The sequence below is a fragment of the Humulus lupulus genome, chromosome 2 (assembly GCF_963169125.1).
Source record: "Humulus lupulus chromosome 2, drHumLupu1.1, whole genome shotgun sequence".
Lineage (NCBI taxonomy): Eukaryota > Viridiplantae > Streptophyta > Magnoliopsida > Rosales > Cannabaceae > Humulus > Humulus lupulus.
The window spans coordinates 220,315,363-220,331,173 of record NC_084794.1 but is presented as its reverse complement, the minus strand read 5'-3'; the positions used below and the strand labels follow the sequence as shown (position 1 = coordinate 220,331,173).

General features: G+C 41.3%; 1 protein-coding gene across 1 annotated transcript; it reads left to right on the top strand.

The window, feature by feature from the left end:
- Window positions 1-788: 788 nt before the first annotated feature.
- On the top strand, window positions 789-4,261 carry LOC133818984 (BIIDXI-like protein At5g11420). The gene is made up of 3 exons (XM_062252125.1): window positions 789-959; window positions 2,183-2,680; window positions 3,387-4,261. Exons 1-3 carry the CDS (start codon window positions 890-892, stop codon window positions 3,911-3,913), a joined length of 1,095 nt encoding a protein of 364 aa, XP_062108109.1. The 5' UTR covers window positions 789-889; the 3' UTR covers window positions 3,914-4,261.
- The last annotated feature ends 11,550 nt before the right edge of the window (window positions 4,262-15,811 follow it).

The window sequence follows — 15,811 nt, the reverse complement described above, 5'->3', positions numbered from 1 at the left end:
TATTATGACATATTTCTTTTTATTTTGTAATTTTTTTTATAATGCAACTTATAACTAATCATATATTTATACACATAAATAACTTATATACACTATTAAGTTTTTAAAAAAATTATATGAAATAAGCAAACATAAACATAATAAAAATTAATAATATTAAGATAATTGATATACTATAATTATTAATATTAATTATAAAACAACATTATATGTAAGAGTTTTTTTTTTAATGAAATATTAATTTGAAAATATTTTTTTCTTGTTATAGTCATAAATTATATATCTAAATATTTTAAAAATGATTCATTATTTATTTTGTACTTTAAAATATTTAAAAATAAATAAACATAATATTTAATGACTAAATGATAAGATTTGAAAAAATTAAGAATACCTCACACAAAATCAAGTTCAAAACCTAAATATTGCAAAATATAAAAAATAAGACTGCAGCTTAAAAAATAATAACCTGCAAGCTATAGAAAACCCAAAAGAGAATACAAACCAAAAGAGCTTAGATACTGAAACCACGTGACCTCGAACAGCTTTTGTCTTCAATCTATGAAAGAACCAGAAGAAGACAAAACGCATTCGGGTCAGAACATGATGTTGGGTCGGTTGCCCCGTAAAAGAAATACACGAGGGTTATTTTCGTAATTTAGTGAAACCCCATGTTGAGCTGAATAGTAGATACTAGAAAGATGAAATCCAAAATGGCAAATTTGAGGATTTTTTAAATCAAAGGGCTTTATTGTAAGTTGGTATGCATATAAGGCCATGCTCTTCTCCATTGTACTCTAAGCATTCCATTTCCATTTCCATTTCTCTCTCACTTTCATTCTCATTCTCTCTAAAAAAAAATTGCAGTTGAGTAGTGAGTTTTTTCACAATGAGAGGGATTGCTTTACTGTCGGTGCTATTGCTTGCCACTTTCCAACTGACCTTGTCTATCACGGATGGTAAGCAAGTAGTTAGTTCACTTAAAAAAAAAAAAAGAAGTTTTCATTTGCTCATATACTCAAAATGTGTGCTCTCTCCCTCACTCTATATGCAGACACTTTGCTTAAAGCAAATTCTGATTAGAAAAATTAGATGCTGACTAAAATAATCTCATAGTTTTGAATAATGGGAGTTTTATATTATTAGATGGGGAAATGGGGTTCCTAAAATCCTGAAGAGTTGAGAGTTCAGGGACAGCTTATTAAGATGAGAATAGCCGATGGTGATCGACCCTTCTCTTCTATACGTAACGTAAAATTTGAATTTCACAACGGTAGATTTGTCATTTTGAATATTGGTCTGTCATTTATTGGCTTAACTTGGCTGCTGCAAACCAGTAAAATACACTTTGCTTTTTTGGCATACCTACTCTAAGAGCACTCGCATCCGGTGCTCTACTTCAACTTTTAAAATACCTTCAAAAAACACATATTTTTCTATTTTACCTCTAAGTTTTATATTTTACCATAATACATCAGATTCTCTATTTTTTTCTCTATATCATTTAAATATTATATTTTCAAACATTTTTTATTCATTTCAAATATTTTTTATAACTATCAATAATATTATAATATATTTTAATATTATAATATTGAGTTAAAGGATGAATAGTGTACATTAAATATAACTTGGTACGGTAGCTTTATTTAAAAATATTTGTAAAATACATCATCCAATGTATACCCATTTTTGTTAGTTTTAGCTATTTTTTTTTACATATTTTGGTAATATAACTCACCCAATATAAGTGCTCTAAGTAGTGGATTGTTTGGTTTTCGTTATAGTTTAGTCTGTTTGTGTGCTTCTACTTATTTTTGTTGGCCTTAGCGAGTTGGCTCTTTGCTTTTCGCTCAGTGCACAGAAAAGCTCACGTGGGGTGGCTTGTGAATTGTCACAAATGGTCCAGTCAATACTACAAAGCTAGCTGACTATGTCCTTTTCCAGCCATCAACACCAAATATATTTATATATATATATATAATATTTATACATAAATAGAAGTTAAAGCTTTTAAACTTTACTTTTTAATTTAAAAAAATCAACCGTTGCCAAAAAGCGAAAAGGCTTCAACAAAATGTTACATGATTATGTTCTTCCACATGCATCATTTATTCATCATTAATTATTTGTATCATCATTTATGATAACTTTTTTTTGTTCTGTTTTTTTAAAAAAAAAGGATTATTGGATAATGGGAATTTCGAGCTCCCCCCAAAGTCGACTGAAATGAATGGGACGGTTGTGAAGGGGCGGTACGCCATACCCAAATGGGAAATATCAGGGTTTGTGGAGTACATCAAATCCGGCCAAAAGCAAGGTGACATGTTGCTGGTGGTGCCGGAGGGTGCGTGCGCTGTGAGGCTGGGTAACGAGGCCTCAATCAAGCAAAAAGTCAAGGTCAGCAAAGGCCAGTACTACTCCATCACCTTCTGTGCGGCGCGCACCTGCGCCCAGGAGGAGCGACTCAACGTGTCCGTCCCTCCGGACTCTGGGATTCTCCCCATACAGACCTTGTATGGCAGCAATGGTTGGGACTGTTACTCTTGGGCTTTTATGGCTCCCCTTAATGAGGTTGAGATTATTGTGCATAACCCTGGTGTCGAGGAAGATCCAGCTTGCGGTCCACTTATCGACTCTATTGCTCTTAAGGCTCTTATTTCTCCTAAACCCACTAGTGGTAAGTTTTTACTTGAGGAATTATTGGTTTAGTGCATATTATAACATGTTCATTTTTTTATATGAAAAACAATCTAAAATATGATGGGATGAATCTTCACTAATTTACATGACTGTACACTTTTTGTTTTTGGTCTTTTATAACTTAACTAGGTGCACTTATGCTATCAACTGATTCCACAATTTTGTGTGACCACACTCTTTTTTGTACGCTGTAAGGGTACCCATTCCCAATGGACGAGCAGTTCTTTCACCAATACATTAATACGATTGTCTGGAAAATGGTCCCAATAAGTTATTGGACTTGTCTATTTGTCCTAGTTATCCTTGAATAATTGAATTTCATGAAGGGTTTTTTTTTTCCACCATGACTTCAACTTTCTCAAGGTTCAGTTCAATTCCATGGTTGTTCGCACGAGAAAGAAAGCATTGAATTCATCCAAATCTGTCCCGCTACATTTTAAAATGTTGAGCTTATGTACATACACCTACAGAAACCGAATCATGAACCCTTATGCAAATTGCCAATGTTTAGGCCACCTTGCCCCCAATTACGTACACAACCCTTCTTTTCATCATTTCAAAGTTTTAATAATGTGGGCCACTATAATGTGTTTTTCTTTCTGCTGATTGAGACATCAAACTCCTCATATCTATAATGTTATAACAAATCTTCAATTACACCATTTTTTGCTTTGTTAATGCAGATAACTTGATAAGGAATCCCAGCTTTGAAACAGGGCCGTTCCTGTTCAACACAACCACGGGTGTCCTAGTCCCACCCAACATAGAAGATGACCACTCCCCACTTCCCTACTGGATGGTTGAGTCCCTCAAGGCCGTCAAGTACATCGACTCCGACCACTTCTCAGTCCCTCATGGAAAGCGAGCCGTGGAGCTCGTGGCGGGCAAAGAAAGCGCCATTGCGCAAGTGGTTCGGACCATCCCCAACAAGACTTACGTGCTGACCTTCTTGGTGGGAGACGCGAGCAACGCATGTGAAGGGTCAATGGTCATCGAGGCCTTTGCTGGGAGGGACACTGTGAAAGTGCCTTATGAGTCCAAAGGGAAAGGAGGGTCCAAGCCCGGCTTGCTCAAATTCGTGGCCACTCAGACTAGGACTCGAATCATGTTCCTTAGCACGTATTACTCCATGAGGACTGATGACTTTTCTTCTCTTTGTGGCCCGGTTCTTGACAATGTCAGATTGGTTAGCTTACGTAAACCTACTTAAAGATGATCATCATCATGAGTTTAATGGCTTTTCGGAGTTATATATAAATTTATAAATATCTATATATATATATAATGTATGGTTAATCTTGGTTTCGGGTTATGAATGAGTGGATACTTTTTCTCTTTGTGGTTCGCAAGAGAAATTTGCAGAGGGAAATTAGTGTGAGTTTTAGCATAATTTAAAAGAGAAAAATAAGTGGTAATGTATTATGTATTTATATATTTATATGGTGTATCATGTATACTAAGAGGCGAAGGATATCAAGATAGTGTATTATAGTTTGATTTTGTTGAGTGGTTTTTATGTAATCCTGCAAAATTTAAGTCATAAACTCGATATTATTAATGATTTTCTTCACAAAATAGCAACTTCTTACTTATTTAACTTGTACTCTTCTTTTTAGACGAACAGAAAAATGAGGAGTTTGGTTTTAGAAAAATGAAATACATAATTGCCCATTATGTGTACACTTTAGGCATTTGTGTGTGCTTTTTTTTAGTGAATTGGGTTGTATTAAAGTTCAAAATTATTATGATATTTAATAAAACAAAAAATTATAGATTATAAAGTTCAAACTTATACCTTCTTTATTCACCAATGTCATTATGAGTAGTAACTTAATAAAATATAATGGTTTCTCAAACTTGAATTTAAAATTTCATAAAAATTTTTATAATAATTATCTAAACTATACAAATTATAAATGATATTAAACTTATCAATCTAAGCATTGATAATTTCAATAATTTGAGTTATATTATGAAAAATTTCACTAATATTTAAACCGGGAATAGAAGTAACATTATCTATTTTTCCTAATCAAGTTTTTATATACAATTCCTAAGTTACCACCATTATTCTCATAGCAACGAAAACTTTCATTAAAAAAAGTTAAATATTTGGACTAATATAAATATATATATGTAATACAATGATTCACATCCCAAAATCTAATATCTCCATCAAACAAATTAAAAGGGTCACATACTTTATAATTTTTAATGAACCCTTTATGAGTTGTATTTTTAGGTTTAGATTATTATTAAAGAATATATATACAAAAAAATAAATAAATAAAGTAGCAGGTGCGAGTTGGATCAACCTTATATTATTACAACCCGTACCCAACCCATCTAGTGGCGGGTTGTAGGGGTGCACAATGGACCCGAAAACCCGACTGATGTGCCCGACCTGCACCCGAAAAACTCGGAAAAACGACGAAACCCGAATGGTCAGGTCAGGTTGGGCTTAACCTGATGGTGCTGTTGAGTTCGGGCCTGGTAGTTCAAGTACTTCGGGTTCGGGTGTAACCCGAACTCGCCCGAGCCTTTTTTTTTCTTTTCTTTTATCAGATTTTAGTTTTAATTTAATTTTAGTTTTTTAGTTTTAATTTAATTTTAGTTTTTTTAAAAAAAATACGAAACTAACTAAACGCTAAAAAAGTCCCCGACCCTCTCTTCTTCTCGTCTCTCTTTCTTCCCTTCATTCTTCTCTCCCTCACGACACCACCACCACCCAGCTGCACCCCACCGCCCACCCACACGGGCCGACTGACTCCCTCCCCAGTCCCCACCAGTCCACCACCGGCACCACCCCTTCTCCCTCTCTCGCTCTCTCCCTTCTGCTCTTCTCCGAGAACCCGCCACTGCCCCTTCTCCTTCTCTCGGGCCCACCCAAACCCGACCCTACCCGAGCCTATTTCTGTTGGGTTCAGTTACTCTTCTTCCCCACCCAAATCTGACACCACCCGAACCCGAGCTTCCCCTACCGGACTTGATCCTAGCCTGATCCAATTCGATAGAATTTCGGGTGGGTTCGGTACTAATTTCTTTCACCCGAGACATGACAAACCCAAACTCGACCTACCTGCTCGATGTGTAGCCCTCGCGGGTTGGGTTCAACCCAACCCAATTTCAGCGGGTTTTTTAATGGGCGAGTTCAAAACAGACGTATTTTGATGGGTTGGGCGGGTGGGGCGGATTAGCGGTTTTTTTTTGCACTCCTAGTTCAATATATTGATTTAATAGGAACATCTCATATAATTTTTGACTCATTGAATGAAACTAAGCATTTTTATTGTTTTTTTTTTACAAAGACCCATTACTCATTGATTTGAATATTTAAGTACACATGTCATAATAAATGGTGGTATTTCTTCCAACAAAATAACCTCGCTTTGTATTTGTAGTGCATATCTGGCTAATCCATGAGCAGCAATATTACAAATATGCAACAAACATGGGTCAGATATGCACCCGGAAAGACTATTGGACTATGGTATCCCACATGGAATGAGTGTAAGAATATTGAGCCATTAATAAGAACATGTGTAACTCCACTAATCATTAATTAAGACAGATAATAACATCGATCTAATGTTCCTAAGAATAAAGCCTCATTGGGATACAACATTGGGAGAAGAAAGAAGAGAATGAACTACAACTTCTGAATCACTTTCTATAAAAGCAATATGAAAGCCAAGCTCTAAGCACCATTGTAAACTATTAGAGAGTGCCAAAGCTTCAGCCTCTTTAGGAGAGAGCAGTCTCGGTAGCTGCTTGGAAAATCAATCTAATGCAAAACCCTCAAAGTCATGAACAATTGCACCAATTCCAATAATCCAGTCTTCGACATTCATAGCCGCATCCACAATCAACTTAAGCAAACCAATAGTTGGAGGTTGCCATAAAATAAGTTTACCCACAACATGGGACACAATATTAGAAGATTTAAGAAGAAGGGCCCTCAACCACCCATCATAATATTAGTCTGCCCAAGTGAGAAGAACCTTGGTTGCTCTGAATTTTGAGTTATGCTTTACATTATTATGCTCACCCCAAATACTCCAAGCATATGTTAGCAACAAGCAAAACTGGTGTGGTGAAACAACTTCAACAAGAGACTGCAACATCTTAATAATGTTCCAAGAGAGACGGGGCATTATTAAGCGCCAAGAACATGACAATTTCCAAACATTAATGGATAAAGGACAAAGAAACAAAGCATGTATGGCATCATCATAAGGAGATCCATAGTAGAAACACGATCCCAAACAAGGGATGTGACGAAATTGGAGTACAAAAGAAGTAGGAAGTAATAACTAAGGTTATTATTTTCTTATAAGCTCCTTAATTATGACCTTAGAATAATTTTTATTATTTTATAGTTTAACTTGAGTGGTGGAATTAGAAAGATTGCTTTAGAATATTTTATTTTTAAGATATGATTTTGTTGACGGTAAGAAGTCGTTAACTAAGTTAGATCGAGAACTTTGTGAGTTAAAAGAAATAGATTCAAATCAAATGAACTTCAAGAAAACTCTCTTATGATTTCCAGAACACAAAAATTTAAATGCTGAAATTTCAAAATGAAGAATAGAAAGAATGTGTAGTGTCTATTCCCATTAACAATGTGTGGTTACAAAATTCTCTCAAAAAACCTCTCCCCATTTTCAGGTGAAGGGAGGTCATATTTATAGTATAGCACTATTGGCTCATTGTACATGGTGGTCTCTAGGGACACGACTCTGCAGTTGCAGTCTACAGATAGTAGTGGTGCCATGAGCGTGGTGGTCAGTTCCAGTACATGCTTAGGGTCTATGGGAGCACCTCCACTTTAGTACTTGGATGTGCCTCCACTACTTGTTTAGTACGAGTGTCAGAGATTGGCTGGTTAGGACCACCCCAAGTACCTTACTCGTACGACCACTACTTGTCTGGCGTGGATATTAGAATCAGACATCCGAAGTCTTAAGGGTCGTACCTCGTACATGCTTCGTGCCTGTACGACCTCCTTGAGTTATATATAGGTTTTTACCTCCCCCAAGGCGTCCAATTCTTTCAACCTTTAAATGTTAAAGTCTTTATGAGTCCTCATAGGAGACACGATCCCAAGGTGCATGGTATGAGGCGCGGATTTGGGGGACGGTGGCGTCTTCTGTGGCGCATGGGTGTGCGGCACCTGGACGCGAGACCGTAGGACCTTCGGTGGCTACGCGAGGTGCATGGGTGCACAACACCTGGCAAGGTACATGGGTGCGCGGCACCTGGGCGAGGCGTGCGCGAGACTATAGGACCTTCGGTGGCTTCGCGAGGCACATGGGTGCGCGAGACCATGGGACCTTCAGCAAGGCAGGCGAGGCGAGGTGCACGGTGCGAGGGCGTCTCACATGATGCTGGCGAGATGGGGTCGTGAGGGCATCTCGCGTGGTGTTGGAGAGATGTGGGCTAGTGGCGCAAGGAGCTTGGTGCGGCTGGTGGCGCGAGACGCCTAGTGCGAGGCTGTGGTGTCTCGCGAGACCATGGTCGGCGCGCGCGAAGTGAGGCACCCAAGCGAGACCTCTGAGTCAAGCGCGAGGCGAGTGCCTCGCAGGACCACTAGTGTGAAACGACTGTGTTAGGCATGACGCAAGGCCGAAACGGTGGTCATGCCGAGACCATGTTTGATGGCTTTTTCATTGAGGCAATGCTCCAAGAGACCAACGAGGTGTTGGTCATGGTGGCTTTGGACCTTCAAAGGACCATAAACACGAGATGTGGGTCTTTCACCGGTGTTGAAATTTTAGCATCCACACTTGCCCCCCAGTCTACGAGAGGGTCTTCAGGCTCTCTGGTAGACTTCAAGGTGCGATGCTTTTGGGATGCCCGTGAGGTATCAGCTTGCTTGTTCATTGTGGCATTATAGAGAAACATACTTTGGAGTTGAGGACTATTGTGAGATGTTGAGAGTGAATGTGAGCCTATCATTGTGCTCCGCAGATCCCAAGGCAAATGCCCAGCCCCCTTCTTGACCATCGATCAAGCAGTGGATCCAATGGCTAAGATGAGTTTGTGGTTCTTATAAATAGGCCTTCATCTCAAGCATAATGTTTACATTTTCTCTTCTTAGCTTGATGGTATTAGTGCCTTCACTTCCTCCAAGAGGTAAGGGGTTCAATTCCTCGCAAACTCATTTTGGTTGTCTTTCCCCTTTATTATTTAAATTCCTTTCTTTTATGCAAACGTTCATATAGGTGCTTGGAGACTAAAACACCTTTCTCCTTTATTTTTGCAGACGCGTACTTTCGACCCTTTGCATTTCTTCGACCACGACGGTGCTTTTGACCCTTGGCCTTCTTTCGACTGTGACTGTGCTTTTGACCCTTGGCCTTCTTCCGACCGCGACCGTGTTCAATTTTACTTACTCAAGGTATACTTTCTTTCTTTCTTATGTTCAATGGGTCTAAATTAGCACTACTTGGGATGGGTTGCCTTGGTCGGATCTCCTCGTGAGCTAACCCACATACATGCCCTTGCTTGAACCCCATAGTTGGTCATTTTGAGCGCTTGTGTCTAGAGGTTTTGAGCCTATTCCTTTGTGTTTTGTAGGACCCCCTTCACCTACACGTGCACCCTTATTACCTACAAGACGAGGTTTCATGGCATGTGAGGGATCGTCTGGCGTTTATCCGGGGGTCAAGTTTGTAGACTTATCTTCAGACTCGGGGTCCCTCGAAAATAACCCTTACCAAGACTATGACACTTTGAGGAAGGCCCGTATATGTCACCTTGAGCACATGGTCGAGCATAGGCATAAAATCTGGGTGGTGGAGAGTGAAATAGATTCGGTTTTGAGGGGTGATGGATCCCCTTTCCCCTTTGACCTTAGTGATCGCATTGCAAACCTTAGAGTGAGCCTTTTTGATCTACAAATGGAGTTGGAGTTCATGGAGGGAAACCTCCCACCTGAACCTCCTACCCCATTCTCCCCTTATAGTTGTCATGAGGTCACCCCGGGTTCCCCTCAACCTTTGTCATCGATCCACTCTTGTTCGGTGCTTCCACATTCAATGCATCGGTGGAAAACTCTTGCTAGAAAGAAAAAATGGAGGATAAAGTGCCCTATTTCAACCTCACCTTTTTCCTTGGGTTTTCCAGATATGTCAAAGAGAGTGCGGCGACAGGTTGCTCCCGAGGGGCCAGATTCTGGTCCTCTGTTGGCATCTACTATCGTGTCCAACATGACGGAGAACCGGCTGTTGGAGTTATCCGAGAAATACCATATTGGCAAGGAGTAAAAGTTGTACGTTCCTTCCAACAAGTGTCAGGCCGATAATCCCCCCAGGGGTATGTGGCCATGATTGAGCACATCCTGAAGGCGGGTGGGACCATTCCCTTACACTCCTTCTTCATCATTGTAACGACCCAATTTCGCTAATAAGGCTTAAGGGCCTTGATTAGTGTGCCAGGAGGGCAGGTTGGGATTTATTTGTGATTTTATGAGTTAAATGCATGGTTATGATTTAAAGCATGTTATTTGGCTATTTGTTTAACTGAGATGCATGGCTATGTTTACTAGTATGCATGTAGGCCCGGATCGTGTTAGAAGGGCGTAATTGTAATTTTGGCCATGTTGGGCATAACTGTACTGATATGTGATAATTGTATTCTGTGAATTGTACCACGTGGGTGTGGTTGTATTATTGTGATGCACGTGCCGAGACGGTCCTAGAGAGCTAGTTAACTTAAGAGTCACAACGGGATTTCTATACCCGGCTCGGGAGGAGCCTAGGGGTATCTCGGGAATTTTATGGCTAAGTTGAGATTTAGCGGGTAATGGTTATTGGAGATTTAGTAACCTGGGTAACCATTAGTTACTGCTGTGGGTAACAAGTTTTAAGGTAAAAAGTGGTAGAAATGAAATAGAAATGAAAAGACTTAAGTGTCCTTTGAGGTTTAGCTAAGGAGGATTAGTAGGAAAGGGTAAAATGGTCATTTGGCAAGGGTTATAGACAATTCTCAGCTGGGTTTTTAGTGGGTCACGGTTTGGGCATTTAGGATATATGTTGGCTTTGCTAAAATGAAGAGGAGGAGAGTTAGGGCAAGGAAGAGAAGAAGAAGAAGAGGAAAATGGGCTGAAGTGGGAACTTAGGAGATGAATCAAGGGAACTTGGGGAAGGGATTCTCTACTTGAGGTAAGGAGTTTATTCACATTTAAGACTTGATTATGTTATGGGTTAAGAGATTTGAGCATGGTTTAAGTTTGAACTTTGAGTTTTTAATTTTCTGAAATTTAAATCAAGGATGTGGATTTTGGGGATTTGATTGTGTGTTTGATTGCTTTGATGATGTTTATGGGTTGTTAGATGGGTCATATGAAGTTTGGATTTGATTTTGGGGTTTGGGTATTGGTTTGGTATGAATTGGGAAGGTTTTAGCTCGGAGAAAACGCAGGAGAAAACCCAGAATTCTGGGTCTGCGAAGGCGTGCCGCGACACAGCTTTTTCGTGCCGCGGCAAGGAGCCCCTGTCTGATGGGTGCCGCGGCACAACTTTCTTGTGCCGCGGCACAAGGCCATTTTCAGGGCACCAAAAGTTGCATTTTTGAGCTTTTGCTCCGGGGGTTCGGGGGATGTTTCCGGTGAATTGTTTTAGGGATTTGGGAGTCCCGAGAGTGCGGGATTGGTCCCGGGAAGTGGTTTTGGGTTGATTAGTATTGAGGGATGTTTCTTGTGTGTTGTGACTAGGTTGTTGGTGAGGCTCGTGCTTGAGGACCGTGCTCGCGGCTTTAGTGCATCAGGAAGCTCGGAATACAGGTAAGAAAACTATAACACCCGTAGGATAGGGCGTGGGTCCGTAGTGTGATGGTCGGGCATGGCCCTTTATTGCATGTTGCATGATGAGATGATTGTAGGGCGTGGCCCCGGATTGTATTATGTGTAAATGTTTAACCTGAAATGAACCGTGATGTGTGTGAATGTTTATTTCGAATGTACTATATATGTGATTATGATGAAATGTACGGCGTAAGCCGGGGCGGCCGTGGGCCGAGTACGGCGTAAGCCGGGGCGGCCGTGGGCCGAGTACGGCGTAAGCCGGGGCGGCCGTGGGCCGAGTACGGCGTAGGCCGGGGCGGCCGTGGGCCGAAAGTAACACCTAGCACATGGGATGCTATATTCAGGGTGGGACCCAAGGGATACATGAGTTATCCTCGCGGTGAGAACCGATACCCCAGGGCTTTGGTAAGGGTCCTGGGGCGGCATGGCCGTGTTTGCTTAGTCTAATGATTGACTTGTTTATTGTGGATTATCTGTTATGATAAACTGTATACATTGCATATGTTATGTTCTGCATGAGTTTTCTTGCTGGGCTTCGGCTCACGGGTGCTCTGTGTTGCAGGTAAGGGCAATGACTGAGTCAACCAACCATGAGTACGGAGAGCGTGAAGCGACGCGTACATGTTTGGCCTGCCCGACTGCTTTGGTTGGGGGTTTATTTGAAAATGGCTGTAATAATCTATGATTTTTATGATTTATCAACTGTGAACTCATTTTTTTAGATGTAAATAGTTTTCAAACCTTATTTTGGGATCCCAATGTTTAATATTATGAGTTTTATTGAAACAACGCATTTTTCTAATATTACAGCCTTAACTTTTAATTAGTCACACTTTCGTTTCAAAACCTCGGTTAGCGGGATCTTTGCACACTGATTTGTCTTAAAACTCACTAAGTAACGGCTCTAAGGAAGTAGGGCGTTACAACTTGGTATCAGAGCGAGCCAAGGTTTATTGGTTCTGGAGATCGACCGAACATGTACGCTCGCTGTCAGTGACAAGCTCGACTCAGGGTTGGTTGGTATGAATGATTGACATGTTTGAATATATGTTTGAATGCCCTGTTTGCCTGCTTATTTATATGTAGCATGAGGAATGAGATGACATATGCATGAGATACTGATAGGGCCTGGCCCTTGACTGTTGCATGTTGAGATCAATGTGTGCTGAATAACATTATTATGCATGTGGATGAAAATTGGCATAATGGTTCGCATATTGAGCGTATGTGGTTAGTTTTCTGAATTAAATTCATATGTATATCATTGTGGACTTGACCTAGTATATGCTTGTGTGTGCATTATACCTGTGGATATTTGGACCTAGTGGTGGTTTGGTTCAGAGTAGGAACCCCAGAGTTCAGGTGTTGGGTCAGTTTTGACAGGTGGAATTGTGTTGTTGGTTCCTAGAAGGGTTTGGGGACCTGATATTGTGTTGAAAAGGGGGTTTTAGATATAAGTTGGAGTTGAAATCTCCAGTTACCCCTGAGTGTAGCAGCAGAGGGTCACTAGTGTGTGGGTAGCTGTGGAGTTGTTAGTTGAGACGGGATAGATGAGCAGCAGATTTCTCTGGGGAAATAGCTGATTTCGATGTTTTAACAGTAAGGTGGCCAGTGTTGGTCTACTGTGCGGTATGGACAGATAAGGGTATTACATGAAAGGCTTAAAGGGTGTTAACCTCGGGTTTTGAGGAGAGTTCGAGTTGACAAGGAATTTATCAATAGATGAGCAGAGTTAATTCCACCCTTGGTTAAGAGGATGAGAGATCCTGATTAGAGGGTTGTGTTAAACATTGAGGCAGGGAGATGCCTGGATTTGGTACTCGGGCGGAGGTACTGGCTTAATGGGTTGGAAAGAACCTAGTTGATGAATGGTTAGAAGAGATTTTAAAGACATGATTAGAACCGTGGAGACGGGCAAATGTGTGAGTCTGGTTTGGACTGTTAGGGGTAACAACAGCGTAGATCAATGGGTTTGGTGATTTGGATAGTTCATTTCGGAAATTTATACAGATGGATGTATCTGGGATTGGTGGCGACCCATTTAAGGGCATGAGATCTGAAATAGCCTAAGGCATTTGGGCTGCTTTGAGGAAAGAGTTTTTGTCTGCATGTGGATGGCGGAGAGGGCCATATTGTTTGAGGAACTGATGGTTGATGTATAGAGCATGAGTGCTAGAGCCGCAAGGGCGGTGCTTCCTTTGATGGAATTAGTGAAGATAGATTCGTGATAATCAAGTTGAAAGAACCCCGGATAATGTTGTGGCTTTTGGATTGCCAAGAAAAAGGGGAAAAGTCTGACTGATAAGACGGTACTTTTGTTGATAGAACGCAGCGAGGTTGGATTCTCGATTGTTGAGATAGAAGGACCCCAGACAGTGCTTGGGCACCTAATTTGAGATTTGAAAGAAGCCTGATTGAAAAGGTAGATATCGAGATGGCGACAGGAACCAGGAGGTTAATTGGTATGCATATGAGGAAGAGGATGCCACCTGAGAGGAGGTCAGGTGAGGGCATGACTTCTACGTAGAATGACTCGAGATGTTGGGATGGATTTCCCATGGTGAGGGAACGGAGAACCAGAGTGCAGCGATACATTCAAAGTTCGAGGCCGAGTCCTCAAGGGTGAGTATGTATCTGACGAGCTTATGCTTTGGTCATGTAGCGAACTGGAAGGATTCGGTGTTTCGAATGCTCCGAGAGGGTGATGGACATAGAGAGGGTGCCTCTATGGTGCCATTCGAGAGGCTGAGGACAGTGATACTTATTGAGAAGGAATTAGAAACTCTGGCAGATGGATTGTTGAGGATGTCATCCGGAGTACGTAAAGGAGACGGAGCTGATCAGTGGGAAAATTATGTGGGTATGCAAAGGAAGATTTAGGGAATACTTCAAGGTCAGACTACGGATAGGATTGGTATAGGGAATGTTGTAAAAGACGGTTTTGGACGACAGAAAGTCTATCGAAGCAATTGAAGGAATCTGAGCCTGGTGTAGCCAGTGTGTTATACTGCGGGGATTGTTGGCATCGTCGGGTTTGAACGAAAAGTACAATGTTGGGTACCAGTGGGGACGATGTCTCCAAGAGTTGATCTACGACCTGGTTATTGCCAGTTGGAAACCAAGGATAGAGACATTTCGGAAAATTTTCTATTCTGCACCGGGTTGGGAGTGAGGAGTTGGTAACAAAGATTCTAGAATGGTTCAAGCTACAGCAGCACAGGTAAGCTCTTTAGGCTGAGAATGCGTGAACGGTATGGGTAAGTCCCTTCAAGCTCACGAGCAGTACATGTGGATTACTCCCAGACGGAAATGGTGAGCAATGATTATGCGAAAGACGTTTGTACCCAGAAGGCAGAGTCTCAGGTAAGGTTCTACGGATTGTTGGTTGAGAGTCGTCAGGAGTACTAAGATTAGAGCTACAAGGAGGAAGGACAGGTAAGAGAAGAATTGATCTGAAGCCGCAAAGAAGCTAATGAAGAACGTTCAAAGAATTGAAGGCATAACAAGACTGGTAAGCGCGTCATCTACTGCACGAGCATCTCCGGGAGACAACTACATCAGAGGCGAGGGGAACAGTAAACTCGAGGTTAGACGGACTGAGTGGTATCAAATCAGAAAGAAATTCAGAAGACAAGGTGTGATTGTTTAGTATCTGCTAATGCGGGAGTATGCGTGTGATTTGGTTAAGTAAAGAGCGATTTCATAAAAGACTTGATCCATGGTAGGGTTATGGAAATGTGGGAGTGCATCACGGATTGTGCACGCCCAGGCGCAGTTGGCGCGAGGGTGGATCGAACCTTGCGGGAGGCGACAGAATGGATCATGGTTGATACACTTGGAACGTTAAGTCGACTGTTGTGTATGGCATAAGGTACTTGAGTTTTGGGTATTAGTAAGAAGGTTAACGTTGAGGCCCAGTTGTGGTGAAAAGTAACAGACTGATGATCAGTGTTTGAGTCTCGATTGGACGAGGGGAAATTTAATTGGAGGCGGAACTCCTAGCGGTAAGGCGCGTGTCAGTCGGGGAATAGCGCCATAGATTATATTGGGGTGGTCAAAGCAACGACTGAGATCGGCATGATGTTAATAGGTAAGGGTTAGCTGGTGAGTGTCACTGAGCTATGGAATCCGAAGTGTTGACTTGAGTTGAAACAGGGAAGGACCCTGTCATGGTGGTACAGTAGGATACCAGGAATGGATGAAGGATCCAATTAGATTTGGTTTATGAACGAGAATTCTGAATGGATATCATTCCACCTCCTAGGGTACGTCGTACCGGGAGGGTCGAGCGGGTGCCGGAAA

What these genes read in the sequence shown, in the direction of transcription:
- LOC133818984 (XM_062252125.1), top strand. Translation starts at nt 890, where the DNA reads ATGAGAGGGATTGCTTTACTGTCGGTGCTATTGCTTGCCACTTTCCAA. An exon ending in GACCTTGTCTATCACGGATG is followed by an intron (nt 960 to 2,182) that starts GTAAGCAAGTAG and finishes TTAAAAAAAAAG; the next exon opens with GATTATTGGATAATGGGAAT. An exon ending in TTCTCCTAAACCCACTAGTG is followed by an intron (nt 2,681 to 3,386) that starts GTAAGTTTTTAC and finishes TTGTTAATGCAG; the next exon opens with ATAACTTGATAAGGAATCCC.